The sequence below is a fragment of the Tachypleus tridentatus genome, chromosome 13 (assembly GCF_004210375.1).
Source record: "Tachypleus tridentatus isolate NWPU-2018 chromosome 13, ASM421037v1, whole genome shotgun sequence".
Classification (NCBI taxonomy): Eukaryota; Metazoa; Arthropoda; class Merostomata; order Xiphosura; family Limulidae; genus Tachypleus; species Tachypleus tridentatus.
The window spans coordinates 132884568-132909551 of record NC_134837.1 but is presented as its reverse complement, the minus strand read 5'-3'; the positions used below and the strand labels follow the sequence as shown (position 1 = coordinate 132909551).

At 34.6% G+C, this 24984-nt stretch overlaps 2 protein-coding genes across 5 annotated transcripts in view; one reads left to right on the top strand and one right to left on the bottom strand.

The window, feature by feature from the left end:
• Window positions 1–11959, bottom strand: part of LOC143238875 (CD9 antigen-like) — a 29795-nt gene extending 17836 nt beyond the window's left edge. Inside the window, exons 1-3 of one of the 4 annotated variants that reach the window (XM_076479483.1) lie at window positions 11563–11883; window positions 8459–8764; window positions 1840–2034 (exon numbers count right to left, since the gene is read on the bottom strand). In XM_076479483.1, the coding sequence (XP_076335598.1) occupies window positions 1840–2034; window positions 8459–8461 (198 nt within the window). In that variant the 5' untranslated portion in view covers window positions 8462–8764; window positions 11563–11883. Of the gene's footprint in view, window positions 1–1839; window positions 2035–8458; window positions 8765–11562 lie in introns of all 4 variants that reach the window. The other 3 variants (XM_076479480.1, XM_076479482.1, XM_076479481.1) reach the window with 3 other exon arrangements.
• A 7914-nt stretch (window positions 11960–19873) lies between these two features.
• The window catches only part of LOC143238873 (E3 ubiquitin-protein ligase TRIM33-like), a 94860-nt gene continuing 89749 nt past the window's right edge, over window positions 19874–24984 (top strand). The window contains exon 1 of the mRNA XM_076479478.1: window positions 19874–20354. Coding sequence (XP_076335593.1) covers window positions 20126–20354 — 229 coding nt within the window. The 5' untranslated portion in view covers window positions 19874–20125. The remainder of the gene's footprint in view (window positions 20355–24984) is intronic.

Here is a 24984-nt window from a genome sequence, read left to right as displayed (position 1 = left end):
ATTTGCTGTCCTTCTTAACAGTGTTTTATTTCTGATCTATTACTATGTAATCATATTCTTTAATAATGAATACACAAAGCAGATATGCGGAAGCAGTCATTTTCTGACACTTATTTAGTATAATTCATCAAAAGTTTGTATTCTCATTTCTACATAGCTCTATAAACAAAATAACCCTGCTTGAATTTGTCAGTTAAAACCAAAAACACGTTCTGCTCATTTTAGAGAATAACTATTTTTGCTAAGAATCTAGAACACCAAAAAGAAACATAATATCTAGTTCTTAATTTTCAAGTATTTCCTTTAGTTTTTGTACAGGCCTTGGGTTGCCACTTAAATTATGTTGTAACATCCATTGTTTGATCATTTACTAAAGAAACATGCATTTCAAAACAGTTGTGAAGTTCAAACATGATTGGATAAAGCAAGATTTAAACTGTCATGTGGCAGTAGATTGTATATATACAAGTTTTTTGTAGTTACTTTTGATGAGAACTGTGAAAATACTTTTGTGTTTGGTAGCCTCATAGACTTTATTCAATAAGAAGACATCAGATACCTTGAGATAAGATGCACACAAGTTTACACTTGAAAACAAGTTAAATGGGTAATAAAGAAAATTCTGTTAAAAGTTTAACATCATAACAAATATAGAAAGTTTGAAAAAGGTTTTGTCATCATGTACCAGCAGCTTACCAAGACACAGGAACAGTAAGAATGCACATACAGAGTATTAAACAAAGTGAAATAGCCAGAGATTAGTTAAGGCTTAAAAAATGTATTTTGTTGAGGTTTGACTCTTTATTCAAACTTACGTTTTTACTTTTTAATAGATGTACTACGGTTTTATTGAGTTGAAACCTTTACAAGTGATTTTTTTATGTATTTCCATCAAATACAGTTGTGATCAAGTCAAATGAGTTACTTTTCAGTGAGTATGGAAGGTAAATGTTAAATATTTTTATAATTCAAATTTTTATATTTATTCCATTTAAGCAATATACATAAATGGGCTAACTGGCTTCTTAATTACTTGCAATTTCAATCATGGTATGTTTCATACAAAAACATTATAACCCTTACTGATGATAATAAGACGTGTTTTTGTTATTTAATTATCAGTTTATTTCATCTATAGAAGACCAGTGAGGGATTAGTGTGTATTTTAAAACGAAACTTAACAATGACTACGTAGCGTATTTAGTCAATTTGGTAACAAAATTAAAGAAAACACTTTTACTCTCTAACTAATAAAAACCTTTTATGTCAGCCAATGTTTTGTCCTTATAACTGTATCAGAGCTTCTTGTTTATTATGTGATGTTCACAAATCACCTGTCAAGTAATGATTGTGCACAAAATTTGCAACAAAACATTTTTACTATAAGAAAAAATGTTTTTTTTTCGATATGTGCAAATGGTAACTTCCAGAAAAGGTTTATCATATGAAATTAAGGGAAATTTGAAAATCATTCAAAAACAAGAAAAACATGGAGTAAAAGATCAAAAATTAGGTAGGTGGCATTTACTAATTAAGTAATCAAACATTATTGACTAATGAGCCCACCAACAAATTAATTAGCAATTGCTGCTGATTTCCCAGCTCCAATTACAGTACTTGTGTGTGTATGTTTTCTTATAACAAAGCCACATCAGGCTATCTGCTGAGCCCACTGAGAGGAATCGAACCTTTGATTTTAGCGTTTTAAATATGAATACATACCGCTGTACTAGCGGGGGGGCACAACAGTACTTATATTATTTAAACCTCAGAACCCGAACAAAAGTATCAATTTTATGTCAATTAATTTTTTAAAAAACACTTCTTCAGGAGACTTACAGTTCCCAGCATACACAGACTCTCATGGAGAGCCCCACAACATCCTAGAAATCCAACCAAACTCATAAGAGATCCTGCAGCCATTAGGATGTAAATTGCTGTAAAATATGTATAGGTACTTTCATTATTTGTCAAGTACTCGTGACTCCCAAGGTAAAGCCAGACTGTTACAACCAATACTCCAATTCCTGCTAGCTGGAAAAAGAAAAGATAGAAAAGTTAATACAAAAGCTAAAACACAGATATTCAGCACAGAAACTTCCAATTATTAACCACTGATAGTCAGAACACTGATATAACTACATTCTACACTTTTTCAGCCTGATGCCAATATACTGTTATTTAACACAAACGAGTTAAAACATGAAAAATGTAATGTTTTATTGCAAGTACAGTTTAATGCTGCACTAGTTTTTAAAAAATGACACAACAAATTAAACTTAAGTTGTACTAACTTTATACTTCTGAGCTAGATATACTCTACTTAAACAGAGATACAGCACTTCTGTATCATAGCATAACTATCACAGGATCTCTGAAATACGTAAAGAGAACAAATTCTATGAGCTTTCTAACTGTATTTTTAACATTGCTTATTAACTAATTTATATAATTAAAATATTTCAAATACATCTGAATTGAAAACCATCAAAAAATTTGATTTGTTTATATATATGTATATACACACACACACACACACACACACACAAGTATCACAAATGAATGTCCAGGATACAGACAAATTAAACAGCAAATAAAAATAACATTCTTTACACACATTCAATAAATTTTCATTTGTATATATATATAGGCAAGTGCTTCCTTCATGCTTTACTTTGAAATGATTTGAAATAAAGCATTTGAAAAAATGGGTTTAAAAACTTTCCTCAAATATCTGTCAGTAGGTTTATATTGTTAAGTAGTTCACATGCAGTGTAAAGCTGTCTCCTGTAGTTGTTTTGTTTCTTATCAGTATGTTTGGTAAACAGAACATGAATGGAGAGCCCACACTTAGCACAAATGCTCAAATTACTCAAGCCACAGGGATAAGTATCAAACTGAATTATTATAAAGTCCTTGTGAAATTCTTTTAATCAGATTCACTCACTGATTCTGCAACCTGACCTGTATTCTTAATCATATTACTCAACATTCTTCATGGACAGTGGGCATGTGTCTGAGAATTAGAAAGGTACTTATGCTACCTTGAAAACTGAATGCCACTTGGTAATAAATTTGTAGTGGAAAAACCTTAGTGTTATACTGGTATTTAATGCAGTACTGTGTGATACATAAAATCAGAGTTACTTAACCTATTACTTTACTTTGTTATTCAATCAAAAAATTAAAGTCCTCATTCAAGTTGGTGGCCTCCCCAAATGCACTGCCCACACTACAGCCCTGAAGATATTCTAGTCTGATAAACGAAGCTTCATAAAGAGTTGGTTGGTTGGTTTGGTGTTTTATGGTGCAAAGCAACAAGACTATCTCTGCCAAACATATGGTAAAAAGTTAAAATTAAAGTTAAATTATTAAACTACGTAAAAAGAAATTAAGGTAAAACAAAACAAAGTTGAAGTTTTGAATTAAAAACATAAATAGCATTAAATCCAATTTTTATATCTAGTTTACAGCAGTAACAGAAAAACTACAGTAATACAAGTTGTAAAGGGCTTTCTGTAGCATAATTATAATTATCATAACTCGCCAGGGTGACTAATGGGTAAGTTCAAAAATTAGCATTAGTCACCTGCAGTTGACCTTTTCAGTCCTGGTTTTGAGTTATTTGACATAACAGCCATTTTCAGAAAGTAAAGTGATACAAGTTTTAAAAGACTTGTAGCAAAAATTTAATTATTATTATTAACCAAGATGACTAACAGGTAGTTCAAACATTAGCATTAGACACCTGAATTTGGCCTCTCCAGTCCCGGTTTCGAGTTGACGTAATGGCCATTTTCTAATTTCAAATCAAACTAGATGTACTTTGATTCTCAAAATAGAATCACTTTAAAAAAAGATCTAATTTATAAATTAAAAACTTAAATAGCATTAAAAAGATTAATGGCCTTTAAAAACTAAAATATTTATAGTGTGGACAGTGTCACCAATGGCAATAACACTTTCTAATGTTATAGATAAACCTTGAGACAAAACATGTTTAAAATGGTGCCATCGCTGAGAGTCATAATGATGGCAAGACAGTAAAACGTGGCTTATTGTGACCTGAGTGTCACACAGACAACACTTTGGTGCATCAGTTCCGATTAAAAGAAAACCACGAGTTAAAAAACTGTAAAAATGCATATTCTAGTCAGGACAACTTCCTCTTTACAATCCCCAGGGAAGCAAGATGGTCAAAGTCTAATAGAGAGTTTTATTTGGAAAAGCTTGTTTTCACATTGCTCACTCCAAGTCGACTGCCAACCAGCACGGAGCCTTGAATACAGGATGATAGTCCATGAATGGAACAGGCACATAAGTGATAGTGCCAGAACAGACAGATTTAGCAGCAGTGTTGGCGAGCCCATTCCTGCAAAGACCAACGTATCCTGGTATCCAGAAAATCTGGATAGATGTTAAGGAGAAATGAGCCAGTCAGTTTTGAATATCAGAAAGAACAGGATGAGAACTAGATGAATCAGTATAAATAGTGCAATTTGAGTACTGCTTAACTTCTATGTGATCCAGGGCATGAAAAATGGGATACATACAGTTCAGCAGTGAACACAGACACCGTAGAGGGGATTCTGTGTGCAACCACCAAACCACAACAAACCATGGCAGAGCCCACAGATTCACCTGATTTCAAACCATCCATATAAATAGGAATGGAAGGATGGTTTGAAAGATCTTCAGCAAATAACAGACAGTATTTAAAATCAGGAGTGCCTGCTTTTCTCAGATGACTTAAAGAAATGTCATATTTGGAAATTGTAATAAGACATGGTGGGATGGGCTGATCAGTGGATACAGCAATATTATCAAAAGACAGACCCAATACATTCAACGGCACCTGGAAACAAAGGCCAAAAGAAGCAATGGCAGATCATCTGTTCTGAAAAAACATGACCCACCAAGGAAGGAAAACACAACCCCAGGTGAGATGCTGTGGTAAGTAAAAGTAAAAGTAAAAGCAACTAAGTAAAGATAGTTGAAAAAGGAAGAGGTTCATGAAGTTTTGTGAAGAAACCCTGAACTGAGGGGGTGCAGAAAGCCCCAGTGCAATGCCAAAGTCCCTGCTGATGAATGGGGCCCAGCATCTTCAAGGCAGAGGTCCTGGCAGAGCTACAGACCAGTGACCTATAGTCTAATTTTGATCAAATAAGAGCACAATATATTTTTAGCACAGAACATCGATCTGCTCCCCAAGCAGTGAAAAAGAGGACGCGGAGGATGTTCAGTACTCTTGTACATTTGACTCATAGCTGCTTGATGTGTGGTATAAAGGTTAGCTTATGGTTAAAGATAAGACCCAAGAACTTTATCACAGGGATCACAAGTAGCACAACTTCACTGATATGCAGTTCAAGATCAGAGTGAATACCCTATTGGCAGCAAAAGTGCATGCAAACGATTTTAGAGAGAGAGAAGTTAAAACAGTTTGCTGTACTCCGCTTTAGTAAATGATTGAGGGCAGTCTGTAGCTGCCACTCAATATACCTTATGTTTGACGACTGATGTGAGATGTGAAAGTCGTCAACATAGAGCCTGTTTGCAACAGTAAGAGAGAGTTGTTCAGTGATGGCATTAATCTTTATACTCAAAAGTGTGACACTCAAAACACAGCCCTGAGGGACTCCAAGTTCCTGTAGAAAAGAATGAGAAAGTGTTGAACCCACACGAACTTGGAATCACCTGTCCAATAAAAATTTTTAAATAAAATGGGAAAATGACCACGTAACCCATACCTATGGAGGTCTCGCAAAATGCCATACCTCCATGTTGTATCACAAGCCTTCTCAATGTCAAAGGATATTGATACGAGATTTTGTTGTTTCAAAAAGGCTTCTCTGATTGACGTTTCAAGTAGAATCAGGTGGTCCATGGTGCTGTCGTCTAGACCCCCAAGGGGTGGGCGAGAGGAGGTTGTTTGCTTCGAGGAACCAAAGAAGACGAGCATTAGCCATCCTCTCTAAGGTCTTACAGAGACAGCTCGTCAAAGCAATTGGGCAGTTCTTTAAAGGAATCTTGAGATCCTTCTCAAGCTTAGAGAAAGGTAGGAAAATAGCAAAGCATCAGGAAAAACATTCTCCAGCTGGATCCAGTTAAAAATAATCAGAAGAATAGCAAAAAAAGCAGGAGACAGTATCAGCTACTTCCTGGCTGTCAGAGATCAAGATAAAAAAGGGACAGAATTATATTGCTCACTGACCTTTCGAATCTTGTTGCATATGACTTTGGAACTGGTGTTAGAAAATACGCTGGTTGTGAACTTTATCCAAAAGTCCTTCTGGTTCTGACATCTTATCCACTGAGCATGTGCACAGGTTTGCTGGAAAGTGAGGCAGTTTGAGAGTGTGGGATACCTACAAAAATTATCCCAGACACATTTTTGAGCCTTCCGTGTCATGTGGAAGGCAGAGTTCCACCACAGACAGTATAATACAGTTAGTTACTGCTGCCATGCAGTTGTATATTTAAGGCTTACAGACAATGGCAGTATCAACTTCTGCGAGAGAGTGAAAGAGGGCCAGTTGGCTTGATCCAGCTTCCACCTGGACACACTCGGGTCAGGTGGCATCGACTACAGCCAGTTTCTCTCAAAATTATAGGAAAATAATTATTGTGGATTACTGTCAACTCTCCATGAAAAGTGGAAGAATAATTAAGGGGAGTAAACTGAGAGATAAACAGCAGTAAAGGACTGATTAGGTGCATGAAAATAAGCATATGAACCAGAACTGAAAAGAGAAAGGTTGTGATTAGAGAGCATACAATTCACAGAGCAACCCCTCCCATATCAGCACTTCCCCAGAGGGGACTATGTCTATTAAAGTCCCCCAGAATTAAAAAGGGAAATGACAACTGTTCAATGAGAGCTTCAAGGTCTCTCCAGGTGACAGGTGGAGAGAACAAACAGTGATGGTACGACCCAAGGAAACATGGATGGCTACGGCATCCAAGAGTATATCAAGTGAAAAAGACAGGGTGGGTGCATGCTGATCAACCAACAGTGCCAACCTTCCATGCACTCATCCATCCCAAAACCTCTTGTTTCTGTATAAAGAAAATTCCCGAAAGGTGACTGTATTGGCAGGTTTCAGAAATGTTTCCTGTAAGGAAAGACATACAGGATGGTAGGAAACAATCAGTACTTTATTATCATCCAGATTAGAATGTAAACCTTGACAGTTCCATTGTATCCATATTTATTTAGGTGTAGGTGAATTGGGTGGAAAGCCCTTCTGTTTATAACTATGTCTTTATTCTTTATTGTCTCTATTCGAGGAAGGTCTTTTGACCTCTTCAGGTCCTGCCCTGGGTTGACTGAGCAGGTTTTTATTGTTGGAAGAGGATTCCAAGGACTGAGGATGTGAATGAATGATTGTTTTGCATCTTGGGGTGGGAGAAGAAGATGTACTTGAGAAAATGCCCGTACCCTGAATCAAAGGAAGTGGATCTTGAGGTTTGCTGGAATGAATGTTAGGGACAGATATGGGTGTTAAGAATAATTCATTTGGAGGTACAGAGAGATCTGTCTGCACTCCCACTGTAGTTGTGGAATGAAGCACAGCAGCATACATCCAAGATGAAGTGGTATACAACAACTTTTGAGCTTCAGGGTAAGTAATGTTTTGAATTGTCTTAAAATACTGTACTTCTTTTTCTTCCAACCATTTAGGGCAAGAACAAAAGTAGGATGGGTGAGAGCCATTGCAATTGATGCAACGAGGGTCCATTTCACACTCATAGGCATTGTGGTCCTTGCCACCACAATGAGCACTTGTCAAGGAACCACAACATGATGTCTTTGAGTGACCAAGCCGCTGACTCTGGAAACATCTGAGAGGGTTTGAAATGTATGGTCGTACCTTACAATTAAGATAACATGCCTTGATGGTCGCAGGTGAATGCAGTGATGTAAATGTTAAAACGGGGACATTTGTTGGCATTATAATTCCATCTTTGCAAGTGGAGATATGCCTCACTGCAGAAACTCCTTGTGTGGAGAAACCAGTGAGTATCTCTGACTCAGGGATTTTCTTCAAATCCCTCTCAACAATAACTTCTCGTGACAAATTCAAAGTAGCATGAGGCGCAACCTCAATAGGTATATCACCAATCGCCTTTAAATGTAAGAAGAGTTCACTGTGTTTAGAGTGGATTTTTCCACCAATATGTCAACAGAGCAAAGCTTTTTGACTGACTTTAGAGACAGCAAGTTTCTCTAGTCCTTCCGAATGAAAACAGAAGACATTTGCCCTAAAGACTTATCTGAAAGAGAATGTAGTATAAGAAAATGATGTACAGGTATTACAGATGTCGAAGATTGCTACTCAAAATATTCAAGACGTGGTTGTTTATCTGTGGACTGTTTTCACTATTTTATAAGAATTTTTATTTGGAGGATACATAATAAAAAAATAATTTTTTGGTACTTACTGACCCCATTCACCATTGAGCCCTACGAGGGGATGCACTACAGTTCCAAACAAGGACACTGCAACAACACCAGGATATTGTGAGCACTATACCCAAACGCCAGCATCAGATACAGTGTCCACAACACTTGTACTTGGCTGACCATAGCCCAAGTGGACCAGCCGATTGATCCAAGGGTGACCACCCCTCTACAGAAATTCAAGGCCAAAGTGGTGTGTTAGGGTTAGACCTCTCAACCACCAGGATCCTCTACTTCCTTTCGTGGGTCACCATGCACGAAAAACACGTGGATGGATGTTCAGATCCCAGAGGAGGTAAACTGAAAGTACAGAACCTTTACTGGGAGCTACTCAAGATGATATCACATGCTACAGTAATTCCTTTTAACAGGGAACACTGATCTTACTTGACTCAGCCTCTCCTATGACAGTAATAAAAACCAAGTAATTCTCTCTTTTGGCTGATGTCTTTTAAGTCAATAATGCACAATGTTCATTAGTTAGGACAGATAAGTTATAGGTTAGTATGAATAATAATAATTTGAATAACTCCTAAAATACAAGATTGGAAGTATATTATTATTTGTTCTATTACAGTGAGTATCTCAGTGTTATGTTATCAACATTAATGATCTACATTTGAAAGTTATTTAATTACAAGGAATACAATTTGAACTAAAAAAGGACACAAGAACTACTAATAAGATGATGATCTTTATTTTAAAGAAAATAAATAAGTTACAACATATTATGAAAGAGCAAATTGTTTCCTGATTACAACAAAGTATTGTTGATACATGATGAATAATTCTAAATGAGACTACTTACAACTTCAAAAAAATCTTCAACTGTACACTGATAACTGTTACACTTTATCCAATTAGAACTTAATCACTGATTAGTTACATTTTTGTTCTTTATGTCAAGTTACCCCAAGGAACAGAACACTACTCTTAGAAAGTTGCATAATACCATTTACAACAAAACACAAGTCTAACTTCAAAACAAAACAAGAAGTTTACTACATCAGAAGGTGTTAATATTAGTTATATACTTGGTATAACTTAACAGTAACTACAATTAATATTTATTCAATTTAAGAACTTAAAGCCATTAAGTTATGTGCTAGAAAGTATAACTTTGAAATCAAAAGAAATAGTATTATTATTAATACTAGGCCTTGTAGGGATGTCCAAGCCTTTAAAATATTACCCTGTTTGTCAAAGGAAACAACCACTGTCTCTATGAGCATGTATCACATACTACAGAAACAACCACTGTCTCTATGTGCATGTATCACATACTACAGAAACAACCACTGTCTCTATGTGCATGTATCACATACTACAGAAACAACCACTGTCTCTATGTGCATGTATCACATACTACAGTGATGTTTTTTTCAATGGGGTAAAATGTGATATCTGTCATCTCAGCCAACCATGTCAATAACTTAAGTGAAAAATATGGTAGTTCTCTCTTGATTAACATTCTACATTAAGATCAACTTAACGTACCAGGTTTAAAAAAAACTTAAACTTTAATTGACAGGGTGAGAAAATATATTATATCTTCCTGTACCACAGGGATTTATATTTACAGATATGATATCAGATTTACAGAACCACAGGAATGATAGAGATCTGACTAGCTGATAACGAAATGTTAACAGCAAACACAGTTTAGTTATATCCATGGGGTTTTGAGTCCATTTTAATATACCATATAGTAACCTAAGTTAAATTAGGTATGTGAATAATGTTATGACATTTTGTCAAGTTCAATCCATCAGTATTATACATATAATCATTAAACAGTTAAGTCCATTGTAAATTTTTTGGGTTTTTTTTTGGTGAAAAAGAAATTTAACCAGTATCTTCAAACATTTTAGCTATGTTAAAAGTAAGAAAAAATTGGGTTTTATAATGATATTTATGACACAGTTTATGTGGAAGGCAATGAGAGAGCTAATTTTTAATTATTATTATTTTTCTGTTTTTACATTCTGTGGGAAATATGAGAATTGACCTGAATTACCTAGAAATGGTAAAAAATTGAAAAATTAGAGTCTGAAATGAGGAAAATAAATAAAGCATCAAAACCAAAAAATGTTTTTCCATTTTTGATAAATCAACAGACAGTGTACAGATATCTTAGGAAAAAAAGAATTGCTGATACTTAGAACAGGGTAATTGGTGGAATCTGTTAATACATATCAGACTCATTAGATGATTACATTCAACTTACAATTATTCTCACACATTAAGGTCAACCCAATAAATCAGAGGAGCTACAGTTACATTTCATTTCCACCATACTGTGGCCAATTGCATAAATAGCCATAAAGTCATCAGGCTGTTTCTATTAATCACTTACACTGTTCAGTCACTTCTGTTTCTGGAATCATCTGTCCATGTTAATAAACAGAACACGAAAACCTACCACTTCACAAAATCAATTATGAGTGGCAAGTTTAAGCATTTTTCATTTAAATATATTTTTGTTTGTTTTCTAATAGTGATAGTCTTGTATATGTATACAAAGTTATGTTCAAATATCATGCCATTTTCAGATGTAATGTATTTTGTACACTTAAAGAAAATTTGAAATATTTTTCAAAATTAAAAGACTGATTAATTACATATAATGAATGAAAGTTAGACTTTAGATTCAATTTAGAGTTGTTTTTTTGTAAAAAATGTCAAATAAATCATAAAGGTATGTGGAAAAACTGTGCCATGTTAAGTGTTCTTTCATGTTCAGTAGTAGTAACTTTGCCACAACTTAAAAACATACATATCATAACTGAATCACGTTTTAATAATACTTTAATAATATAGACATGAACCCACTCAGAAGAGTGACTGGCTCTTTCCTAGACTTAGAAGTTGAATTAGTGATGGGTAAATTATTCTTGCTATGGTATCAACTGGTCAGCTAATAGTAAAATATATTTAAGTATAAATACAAAATGCATACATGCCAGCTAGTAGTAGTAGTAGTGTTTAATTTAGTTACTTGTAAGTTATAGTAGAATTACACTTCACATTAGTATAAATAGTAATAGTTAATATTATTATTAATAAAAACAGTATTAACAGTAGTGACAATTACTTACCCAGAACAAGAGATTGAACACAATTACTAAATATTTTAAACAGTTGTAACATCCGTTCAAAGCCATATCCAAAAGAAAAAACTAATCAATATTAATCTTATCAGTTTATAAATCACGCTTTTACTTGAGGCTAACCAGTTTAAAAAATAATGTTTTTCGTTAACGTCCGAATTGTTTTTAATATTATAAACGAAACATATTTTACACTACAATTTGCAAAGAACGAATTAGTTCTTGATTCTTTACTTAGACTAACACTTTACACCAACTTGCGACTAAATCACATCCCAGATTCAGCCACACCAAATCCTGTTTTGGTGTATGCAACGTCGTATTGGCCCATCCCCAGTTCTGAAATCGGATGGGTCTGTCTATACATACGACAGTCAACACACCCAGATAAAACGGAAACACTATCTTTCGTAACTGCATTTAGCGTTATACGTGGCGGGGAATTTGAACTGGGTTATAAATAATTCTTATATTATAAAACACTGTTCACTGTAATGTACATAAAACGACAGGCGCAACATTCGTTTGGATTCACATGCTAATCAAGCACTGGTCAGTATAAAACAAATAGTTAGATAAGAAGGAAAAAAAGCTAAACACATATCTAAACCTGTATTTACGTATAGATAGTCAGGATATTTTTCATCTTTGCTCTGGCTTTTAATACTCAACCTAAACGTAAAAATAATCCATTGAGAGGCTTCATGCGTTATTCCAAACAATCAATCAATTCTTAATAACTTTTTTCTGTGTACTTCGGTTGGCCATAACATAAACTTATGTATTATAAATGTTTATTTTCTCGAAAAAAAATTTAAGCACGAATCAGCTCAACTAAATTTTTTTTTTTCCCATTTTGGTCTTAGCGAGACTTAGCAGTTCGTGTTTTAGATTAAATATTGCAGTCCTGTTATTCCATAAAACATGTTGCACTGAGTCCTATCAGAGGCTGAATAGCGACTATACTTTTTCTGTGAATTAAGTCTATCACAAGGTATATTTTCAGTGTTATAATTTAGATTCAACTTGTTAGCACATCATTGATTTAACTGTCTCAGTAGGACAGTTGTTAGATTTATAACATTAAAATTAGCGGTTCGATTCCTCTTGGTGGGCACACACACACTCGTATTTAATGTTGTTTTTTATTGTTCAATAAAGGATAAATTATGAAAGTCATTGTACATTTGCAATTTCTCCTAAGACATTGTTTGTGAAGTTAGACATACGAGTGAACACAGCCTATAGCAAATTAAACATTGCTGAAGAAATCCGTGATGACGAGAAAACCCACTTGTAGAGAAAATTATATATTTAAAAACGGCTGTTTTTAAATATATATTTGTTGAAGAACTAAATCAATTTATTATCATTCTATAATATCTTTACGAAATAATGTGAAGGCCCGCAAGGTCGGGTGGTTAAGGGCGCTCGACTCCTAATCCGAGGGTCGTGCGTTCGAATCCTCGTCCCACCACACATACTTGTCCTTTTAGCCGTGGGTATGTTATAATGTTCGATCAATCCTACTATTTGTTGGTAAAAGAGTAGCGCAAGAGTTGGTGGTAGATGGTGATGACTAGCTGCCTTCCCTCTAGTGTGTTAAATTAGAGACAGATAGCGTAGGTAGCACTCGTGTAGCTTTGTGCAAAAAAAAAACAACAACACAAAAACACGAAAAACAGTAATGGGGAAAAAAAACATGCTCCAAACAATACACGAGTTCGCTTGCTAAGTGTAAGTTGCGATAAATAGTAATACCTCACACAATGCGGCTTTAATCAGTAGAGGATTCATCATAATGCGGTTTATAATTTGTGACTGATGATTCAACGAGTACAAAACGATTTAATGTAACGCAACTATATTGATATACGTATGGGGTTCTTCCATTGTGGCAGACGTTTTTCTAAAATTTTCTTAGATGATTGTTTGTTTGTTTTTTAATTTCGCGCAAAGCTACACGAGAGCTACCTGCGCTAGCCATCCCAAATTTAGCAGTGTAAGACTGGAGAGAAGGCAGCTAGTCATCACCACTCACCGACAACTCTTGGGCTACTCTATTACAAACATTTGGGATTAACCGTAACATTATAACGCCCACACATCTGAAAGGGCGAGCATGTTTGGTATAACGGTGATTCGAACTCGCGATCCTCGGATTACGAGTCGAGTGCCTTAACGATCTGGCCATGCCGGATCTTCTAGAATAATCTCTAGAAATTTGCATCATTCGCTTATCCTGGATCCTTTTGCAAGCCTATACAATGCGCATGCGTATTTATATACTGTACAGTATAAATCTGAGGACCATTTGCTTGCAGCAGCAGCGTAAGTTCAGCTTTTTCTTCTTAAGCATAGGTGTATCCTTTTTGCAATCTTTTTTTTTTTACATAAATCCCTTTATTATGAATGTAAAAAGAAAGTGCAATTATACCGAGTCAAAGAAACAAAAATGACCAACATTAGTACAGAAACATAAAATCATAAAATGACGTAAAGCAAGCGCTTCGTTCGCCAAACTCGCACGAGACAGATGAATAAATGAATCTTCTGTGAAAAGAATAGTAAGAGAAAAGAATCAGTACAAATAGTATGTAATTGGTACCAACTATTTTGCCTCAAAAACAATCGTAAAGTAAAAGAGCTCTCTAATGGTGAATATGAAACGTTTGCTATCAATATGGATAGAAGCTGCAATCAAAAGCAGGTGTTATTTTTTCTTATAGTATAGCCACATTGGGCTATCTGCTGAGTCCACCGAGAGGAATTAAACCTCTGATTTTAGTGTTGTAAATCCTTAGACTTACTGCTGTACCAAATGGAAATTCAAACGAAAGCCATAAGTCTTTTCAACACCCTTAAAGAAAACGTAATGGAAGAAAACGATGGAGAAGGGGTAACTACTGAAACATTTTCGGCAAGTCGTGGTTGGTTCTTTTGTTTTAAAAACGCTCGGAGATTCATAATGTTTGCATTGTAGGCGAAAGTTCAAGAAAAGACAAAGAGGCTGCTAAAAAATTTCCTAATGAATTTGTAGTAATTATTGAAAAAGGTGGGTACAAAGATAACCAAATTTTTAATATTGATGAAATGGGTTTATTTTGGAAAAAAAATGCCTTCTAGAACTTTCCTATAAGAAAATGAAAAAAATAACTCAGGTTATAAGGCGTCAAAAGATCGTTTGACACTTTTGTTGGCCCGGCATGGCCAGATGGGTTAAGGCGTGCGATTCGTAATTTGAGGATCGCGGGTTCACATTCCCACTATTCGTTGGTAAAAGAGTAGCCCAAGAGTTGGAGGTGGGTGATGATGACTAGTTGCCTTCCCTCTAGTCTTACACTGCTAAATTAGGGACGGCTAGCGCAGATAGCCCTCGAGTAGCTTTGCGCGAAATTCAAAAACAAACAAACAAGCTATCGTAAACATCGACGAAGCGTGGCTCGAAGTTAGCGAAAGTAACATGAGAGCAGTGTGGAAGCTTGTTTTACCTCATTGTACAAGCGGTTTCTGCGGCTTTAAGTCCGAAATTAGGGATGTTTCCGAAGACGTCGTCAAAATTGGACACAATCTTGGATTCGAGTCTTTGGAAGTGGCTGATGATGGAGAATGCACTAAAGCACATTCTCAAGCTCTCGACAATGATACGTTTCTTAATTTAGACCAAGATCGAACGTATGAGGGGTGTGTGTGTGTGTTTTCTTATAGCAAAGCCACATCGGGCTATCTACTGAGCCCACCGAGGAGAATCGAACCCCTGATTTTAGCGTTGTAAATCCGGAGGCATACCGCTGTACTAGCGGGGGGCGACATATGAGGAAGAAGAAGAAAATGCCATTCGATGTTACCAAGAATTGTATGAAGAAAAGAAGAAGAAAAAAAGGTACAACTTAGATTAGACAGATTATTCTTTAATCAGTAAATTTTTAGTTTCATTTTTTCAAAATAAAATTTTCATTATTTTAATTTTTCAAAAACTTAACAATTAATTTGGTTTTTATTTTACCTCATAACTATTTTTTGTTAATTATGTTTTTCTAACTAATAATCAGACTTACGACATCTACATATCATTATTTTTCCTATTAAAACTACTCCCTGTCCAGTGCTGATTCAATCAATACGATAGTTTTGCCAACGTATTAACAGTGTAAGGTATTCTTGTACATCGTTTACTGTTAAAAGGTTAGAAGGATAAGCGACTGCTATTATCTTTGCTGGCTGAATGGATGCTTTTTATATGTTACAGTTGGTGAATGCTGTGAAAAAAAACAAGTCATGAGCTCACGTCCTCAAAAGAGAAATAATGCGAACTTTGTTGTAAAATCAAATCATTTATATTTTTCGAGTTTGAACTAGATTTTTATCGTAATTAGAGACTTGTATCAAAAGGTGATAATCTGAGGTCCTACTCAACAATTCTATAGAAGCAACTATACATTTGTTTGTGCAAATATATACGCATCACTTTGTTTTTGTTTGAGTTAAATGATGATTGTATTCATGTTGTCTAAAATTTGTCTAGTCGTTTTATTTTCTAACACAATATTACAACTCAAACAGATTTAGAAACGTATATTTACTCTTGAATTTCTTGTTCCAATCTATCAAATACTCTTACAGAAGACAGTTTTACCTGAAGATACTAAAATGCAGGTTCAAGAATGTTAAAGAAAACTGAATACAAACAGGAAAGTAAAACAAGTTAATTTATAGAATAAAAACAATCTTTAATTATCACACAGTGTTTATGTTATTTGTGATTTTTTCTCTAAGAAAACGTAAATTTCAGTGAATAAAAGATGACTTATAAACCTAAGATATGCTTTCATTAGCTAATTCCTCTGTAGCAGAATAATTATGTACTTTATTTTAATTAAAGTATTAATACTCATACCAGTTGTCTTGAGAATACAATAAATAAAACTATTGAAATTCTCCAACTTTTATACTTAGACCAACCCTAAGTAAGCTAGCTTACAAGTCCACAGGGAACACATACTTCAACTAATAGTTTACATAATTATCAGTAAAGTTTGTTTGTGGATAAGTACAAAGCTACACGATAAGCTAACTGTGTTTTGCCCACCAGGGGTATCGAAATTTGGTTTCTGGCGTAGTAAGTCCGCAGACATACCATTATGTTAATGGGAGACATCAATGTAAGTGTGTTTAATATGTCCTGAACGTTTCAAGTAACAAACAAACACCAATTTTATTATGCATTTTAGCACAGTTAATCTGCATACCTTATTCGTATGTCATTGGAATTATCGACCTACAAATTTGTTTATTTAATAGAACGTCAGGTTCAACACGGATTCATGATATCAGTTTTGGCCGAAACCCCTATAAACTGTGACATAAGAAAAAATACTGTCACTAGGTTCCTGTTCCTTTGAACGTTTGGTTTTTGTCTTTCGCCAGTTTAATAATTACCTGAGGCGTACACAAATCTAAGAAAGAATGAGTGTTACAGCTTTAATGCATAATCATTATGACAATGCTCTGAGCATTGAGACTGTATATACAATATTTATCGAAAAGTACCCTCGAAGAGTTGAGCATGTTAACAAGTTATTTTGATAGTGCTTACATGTACGTATATAATCATGTAAATGATTAAAATAACTAAGATAAACATGAAATAGAAACCATATATGGCTACATTGCATGGGAAATTAGGCACTCACAACAGTGTACAGATAAATAAACATTTCCAAGAAAACCGGATGACCCCTATGATGTCACTGAACACCTTCTATATATATCACTCCCACCCTGAAGAATAAAGGTCCACTTTTCGAAAGCGCTCGGGTTATAGGATTTCTATTTCATTTTTATCAAGACTTCTTGGACCTATGTGTTTTTAAAACATCATTAAAATAACTAATATACTACTGCTCTACACAGTTGTTTAAATTAGTAATACAATTTAAAAATTAATAACTGTTCTGCATGTGGATAGTACAGTACTAAGTTTATTTCGACAAAACATAGATATTTATGGTAACTTAAATCTTGCTTCTGATGCAATGGGCTCAGCATGGCCAGGTAGTTTAAACACTCGATTCGTAATCCGAGGGTTGCAGATTCGAAGGCCAGTCACACCAAACATATTTGCCCTTTCGGCCATGGGAATGTATAATGTGATGGTAAATCCCACTATTCGTTGGTAAAATAGTAGCCCAAGAGTTGGCAGACGGTGGTGATGACTTCCCTCTTGTCTTATTCTGCTAAATTAAGTACAGCTAGTTCAGACAGCCCCTCGTGTAGCTTTGTGCGATATTAAAAACAAACATATGCAGTGTTATATCTGAATTATGATTTGTTGACTTTTTATTGGGTATTTGTGGATTTTAAAGGAAGAACTATGCAATTGTTTAAGATATATTTGATCTAAACTTTCTTCAAAATTGAACCACATAGAAGTTTTTATTTTAAATCTTCTGGGGGTCAAACCCTTTTTCATTAGCATGATACGTGTCTTGTTTTTTGGTCCTACAAATTAGATCCACCTTAAACATTCTGCGTAGAGACCTGTCATTATAAGTACAATATTACTCGATAGTAGAAATTGTGATAAAATAAAATGGTAGTTACAGAAATCTTTCGTTTAAAACCACTTTTACAATATCTGAGTAGTAACAGTAACTGTTTCACAGTATTGCCCGAGTAAAACTAAAGCTTATTTTGCTTATTAAGCTACCTAAATTGCTATATATGTGTTTTTGGAGTTAATCAAAATTTTACTTTTTCAACTGATTTTTGACGAAATAACTAAGTGAAATTTCCTGACAATTATACAGAAAAAGCAGGTGGTTATTTGAAGCTAAGCACAAAGCTACGTAACGGGTTATTCGTCCACAGGCATGTTCGTATGCCAATAGGGGGTCCGAAAAATGACGAACTTTTTAGTTCTAATTCTTTTAAAAAACTTTTCTGTCTATCCTCCGGTAGAACAGCGATAAGTCATAAGATTTACAACGCTAAATTCAGGGGTTCGATTCCTCTTGATGGACATAGGAGATAGCTCAAGGTGAATTTGTTATTAGAAAAGTATACACTCTACCACTAGGGTTTACAATGATTCCTTTCTTCCAGAGCAAATGATTATTTGTTTGTTTGTTTTGAATTTCGAGCAAATCTACACAAGGGCTATCTGCGCTAGCCGTCCCTAATTTGGCAGAGTAAGACAAGAGGGAATACAACTTGTCATCACCACACACCGCCAACTCTTGGGCTACTTTTTACCAATGAAGAGTGGGATTGACTGTAACATTATAACGCCTCCCACAGCTGAAAGGGCGAACATGTTTGATGCGGCGGGGATTCAAAGACGCAGCCCTCAGATTACGAGTCAAATGCCTTAACCCATCTGGCCATGCAGGGCCCTAGAACAAAGGATACTAGTGTGTGTGTATATGTATATGTATGAAGGACGATGCAATATTTTGGACATTTAATTAGATTTAAGGGTAGTTTAGTAGAGATCCTGATGAGTAATAAAATAAATTCAGGTATAAGTATTCCACACGCTTAGTAATGCTGGCGAAGAAAAATATAGCAAATGAACTTTTATAAAGACAAGTAGAGTTCGATATATAAGTAACATATTTAACATGAGTTATGTAGTAAATTTTAATACTACAAAGGGTATTGACACAAGAAAGGCAAAAGTACAAAAACAAAAACGGAATTACTTAAAATCAAAAAATCAAAAAAATCCCTGTTTTGTTTCAGACTAACATGATGACAGTGATTAGCCAAATAGGAACAGTTCTTTAACATTTTAAGTAACTCTGTTTTTGTACTTTGATTTTCTTGTTTGTAGCGTTAAAACGTTTTATATTACTATAGCTTGATTGGTCCCGTATGTATCGATTCATAGTATTTTATAAAATTTGAATTTAATCAGTGATGACGAGAAACCCACTTGTTGAGAAATTTATATGCAAAAACGGCTCGTTTGGGCTGAGAAAACACTTTTACATAGAAGGTCGAAACGTTGTTCGCTCTTCTATGTAAAAGTGTTTTCTCAGCCCAAACGAGCCGTTTTTGCATATAAAATTTGAATGTGTTTGCAGTTAAGCACATAGCTACACAATGGGTTATCTCTTCTCTGCCTAACACGGATATTGAAACCCATTTTCTAACGTCGGAAATCCGCAGACATGCCACCAGTAAGGACATATTTTTATTATACTTGTTCTAGTAGATCTCATTAAAAAAAAAAAAATCCAGACCTGTCGATGCAATTAGCAGTTATCATTATTGTATTGTTCAAATTGTATTTAGTAATTCTTAGAGGGCGCACGTACGAAAATGTGGGAGCTTGTGAACAGTAGAGATGTGCAGTATTATGGTATTTGAAAGTAATCTATGTACAAATAAACATATTTAATAGGGTAATTAGTGGAAATACCAATAAAAACCATTTTTATATGCTTTGAATGACTGATAAAGTAGATGATACTATAGAGAAGTAAGGGTTCTGTTTTCAAATTTCAGTGCTATTACTATTGGTAATATTAATACTACGTAATACAAAATGCTTACTGAGGAAGAAAAACCAAAAAAACCACATGTGTCATCGTCAAATACAAACAGAGTTACACCAGACGTACCTACGGTTCAGAAACGAATAAGCCTGAAATGTGTTTTTTGTACGAAAGATTTAATTCTTGGGGAAGTTAATGTACCGAAGATGCTACCTTGTCTTCATAGTGCGTGTGGAACTTGTGTCCTCAAAATAGGAACCAATAATGTAACGCAAACAGGTGAAATGAGATACTTCGTTACTTGTAAAAATAATTTTATAACGTTATATGGAATGTAGAATAGTAATTAGAATGATGCCTGTGGTACGCTACAAAGTGACTTGATGTTTAAAGTTTGATCAGAGCAGGGTTTATTTTTGAGAGAAAGCGATGAATGATGAAATTTTCTAATTAAACATTCACTAACTAATTAAAATTATTAAACTTTATGCACTTCTAAAAAAGGTAAGAAAGATCTTTATTTTTTTTATTGAATGAAATAAGAATGAAGAAAGCGCACCAGTTAATAATTTCACTATTCAAAGATGTGCTCAATTTTGGAACTAAGAGACCAATTACACTGAAATTTCTCTTTGCATGTACAGACGTTGGAGGTGTAATTATCAAGCATTGAATACATTCTCAAATGAATTTTTATGTTTCTTGGCGTTTTCCAGGATGGTTATTTCTCTCTAAATATTCCAAGATTTCATGGAGTAAGGAACCTGGATATAGTGCTTTTGCTTTTCTGCCTTTCTTACTGTCTTGTGTTAAACTGTCTAGTTTATTTAGTTTGTTAAAGTTTTTGGTGGTTTTATTTCATCAGTGCTTTGATCCTCACCATTTTCATTGGTCCCATTGTCATGATGATGAATTTGAAGAAATGAATGTAAATGTCTTGTCTTAGCAGTTTCTTTCCTGGATGGATGTGGAAATAAAGAGTCATCTTCTAATATCAAGTTTTAAGCATTTGGGTCCTGTGCTAAATAGAACTTGAATCTAGAACAGTTCTGGATTTTGGAAGTCTAAAACTATTTTCACATTTTTTGAGGCATAAATTGAACTTCGTTTATAGGATTTTAAGGACAGATTAAACATATTTTTTCAAGAATAAAGCATTGTGATTTTACAACATATTATTAATTTTGTGCCATTTTTTCTTCTTTCTCTCAATTCAACCAATTAGTGCACTTGTTTAGACTCGGATTGGATCAAAGGGCTCAGTCAGTGGTTTTACAAAAGGAAAATGTTTCATATTTATACTTTACTATTACAAAAGCTTTAATAGGGCAAAATTACACAAACATGTTCTTTATACTTGCCTGTTTATTCTTCAGTCATTATTTGGTTGACTTTCTTTGATTCTGTAATTTACTTTATTGAGATACCTTGTTTTACGAGAGCTATACTCCCTCTGTTTTATCTCTGAGAATTCCAATTGACACCCTTCTTTTATGCAGACTTTTTGGGGAGATCATTGCTATGGGGCTCCCTCTCGGTGTTCCTACATAAAAAGACTAACCATTCTATGGATCTCTAATTCTTTACCTTGTGGAACCATTTTTCAGCTTTGGTCCTGTTGGAGATTAGCTCTTTTTTCTTTGTGAACCTGACGATGACTGAAGAAGGTCGAAACGTTGTTCGCTGTTCTAAGTAAAATATTTTCTCAACCCAAGTGAGCCGTTTTTGCATATAAATAGCTCTTACATTCTGTCCACTCATGGATTCCCTTTGCATGGGGACCTTTGGGTCCCAAAGGAGTTTTCCTTGGAGTTTTCTTTATCATTCAGGGTTCACATTTATCTGTTTTCTATTAAGTTCATTCCTCCTGATATTGTATTTGTTGAGTCTGCATTTCCACAACAATCTTAACATTTGGCAACTTCTAGTTCTGTTCTGGATGACATCTGCTACAACCTTTCTTCTCCTTGAGAATAAGCTTGTTTGAGTTGGATGTCACGATTCTGAATCATTATTGACTATAATTCAATATCTGATTAATTTGGAAGTGTTTATTATCTTTTTTGTTGGATGGGCTAAATTTTCTCTTTTACATTTTTAAATTATGAGGCTTCTGATTTCTAAGGCTTTCGTTTTGTCTTTTCTTTCTTTTTGTGAAGGTTTTTAACCTTGCAGTAGATTTTAGCATATTATCCACTGTGCTCAATTCTCTACCGTTATCACTTTTTCTCTTGCTTTTGTGGTTGCTCAAATATTTTTCACATAGCTCTTAGTGTCCACCCTCCTACATTCTGCTTGGACATTCACCTTTTTATGCATTTCTCTCTATTTAGGTAGGGTGCAGTTCTGAATGTATTTATATGATAGATGTTTGGTCTTCTTTGGTACATCCTTTCCACTTCAATGTTTTTGAGATGTGTACAGTTCAAAAGGCCTCCTACCATCTTTTGTTACAATTATTTGTTTGTTCTAATTTGATCTATTCAATTGTTCAAGTCTATTCAAGTCTTCAATTGTTTTTATACCAAATGACAAGGAGGTAACAGTTTTCACACCCTCTGATTTTTAAAAGTTTAAGCTCCACTTTTAGGCAATAAGATTAGCTTTGAACTTGGTGGTGAATCAGCTATTATGCTTGGGTGAAACCTCATTTATTTAGTGATTTTTACCTCTCCTGCTGTTTCTGTAGATATATTTCCACTTTGATAGTCCATTTATTGATGTATATGCAACTCTCCTATTCACAAAACTTCCACTTTTTTGGACGTTGACCTTGGCAGTATTCTTTATAAATTTGGATTTGCTTACCTTCTTTCTGTATGTCTTTCCTTTTCAACATCTTTTCAGGGTGCTATACATGCTGAAGTGAATGGAAACAATCATGTGCACAGTATTGCTTCAGAAGGGACACTTCTTTCTCTCAAAATTCACTTCACATTAACCAGGAGACAACAGAAAGTGTTATGCCCATCTGCCCCTTTACAGTGCCTGCTGTTAAGATGGGTTGTTCTGGAAAGCTACTTTGGTAGTGTGATTTTAGCTCTTCTTTCTAAGGAGATGTCAGTAGCATTTCCTTACTTGAAAATATATTTCAGATAGACACTCACTTCTACACAGAAACACCCACCCCTCGTTCCTACTTTTGGTTGTTGTTTTTGTATCCTTAAGAATGCATTTTGGTAAACATGCTGTGCTGAAGGTGAGCAGTGCATTTGGAGGGTGTGATGCCCTTCTTTCAGTGGGTATATTTGTATACATCTATTAATATTGACTGGATCATAGACTGTTGCTGTACCTCTTATTTGTAGAAATGGGAACATGAAGTGATATCAGTTCTGTGGAGAGCTGAGTATGTATGAAATGTACATCTCTAAACTTGTTGATATAGTAAGTCAGCATGTAAAACATTGACAGTGCCATACTTTCAACATGCTTGGGCTGGGCAATTAATTTGGTTAATTGATATAGCAATTATGGTACTAGGCAATTAGTAGAATTTGCTGATTGATTACTTGTCAGGCTTGTTAATTGATAACATTTGTCTGATTAGTTATTCCAACAAGATTTCATGAGTTGGAATTATCCGAAGCGCTAATAATTAGAAACACTGATTTCAGTTAGTTGATAATTTTTGTGAGTTGTGACACTTATCAATTAAGCTCAGAAATCTTGAATTAAAGGAAAGTAATAATGACAAATTATAAAGGTAATATTTTGATCACTTGGATAGTTAGAATAATCAAAAACAGTAGTAAACAGAAACACAAATATTTGGTAATTAACTATTTTCATGAAATTAATTTATTTAATCATGACATTGATCAGTCAGTTATTTTACCAAACATTGGATATGATTAATGACATTAATTTGTACATGTTACACAAACAATTCACAATTCTGATATGTTCAAAGACATATAAAAGAATGAATAAAGGAAAGAAAAATATTCTAGTAATTATGAACAGCGTTTTCAGTTTTGAGTCTTTAAACTGGAAGAAACTAATTATCAGAAATGTTACAATTACAAGTAAATGACAAATGTATATGTTTATTTCATGGTTGTGAATAATGTGTGTGTGTCTATACACACACACACACACACACACACACACACACACACACACACCTAATTAATGCACTTTTTCTAATTATTGCCTTTCCCCTCATCTCGTCTCATATATCAGCAGTTAGTATTGGTAACTGATAAATGTTATGTAGGCCACAATTTTCTTGTGCTATTTCTTTTGTAGCAGCAAACTTCAAACATGCTTTGGTGGTTACCTGAAACATGGCAGGACTGCTTCACAGGATTTTTTGACACTTATAAACAATGATTACCATGTTTACTGCAATAGTGAGCACTGATGTATGTAAAAAAGTTAGAAATAGATAGGTTGTGTTTGATACCACTTATATTTGTTTATAGTAGAGGTATTATCATATGACCCAATTAGACTTTAGTTAGTCACCCTATCCTTTGTAGTTTGAAGTGCTTTCAGGGACATTAATTAGGGGCAATAGGATATACATTTTATTCCATAATTGTAAACAACTTATATGTGGATATATAATATATATAATGTGTGTGTGTGTGTGTAAAGTGAAAGTAGATATATATACTCTTCAAAAAAAGAAATGCAAAAGGCAAAATTTGAGACAAATTGTTAACAAGTTTATTCTGGGTAGTTCTGTATGACATGTGTGAAACTTTGCACATTCACTGCTGAACATCCCAAAGTCTGCAAAGGCGAAGTCCACGCTCACTAGTTGAAGTTTAACGTCAATAACGAGTATGCTCCCCGTGAGCATCAATAACTGCTTGGCATCTCCTGCCCATGGAAGCGATGAGATGACGAATCACATCCTGTGGAATGGCTGTCCACTCAGCCTGCAAAGCTGCTGCAAGCT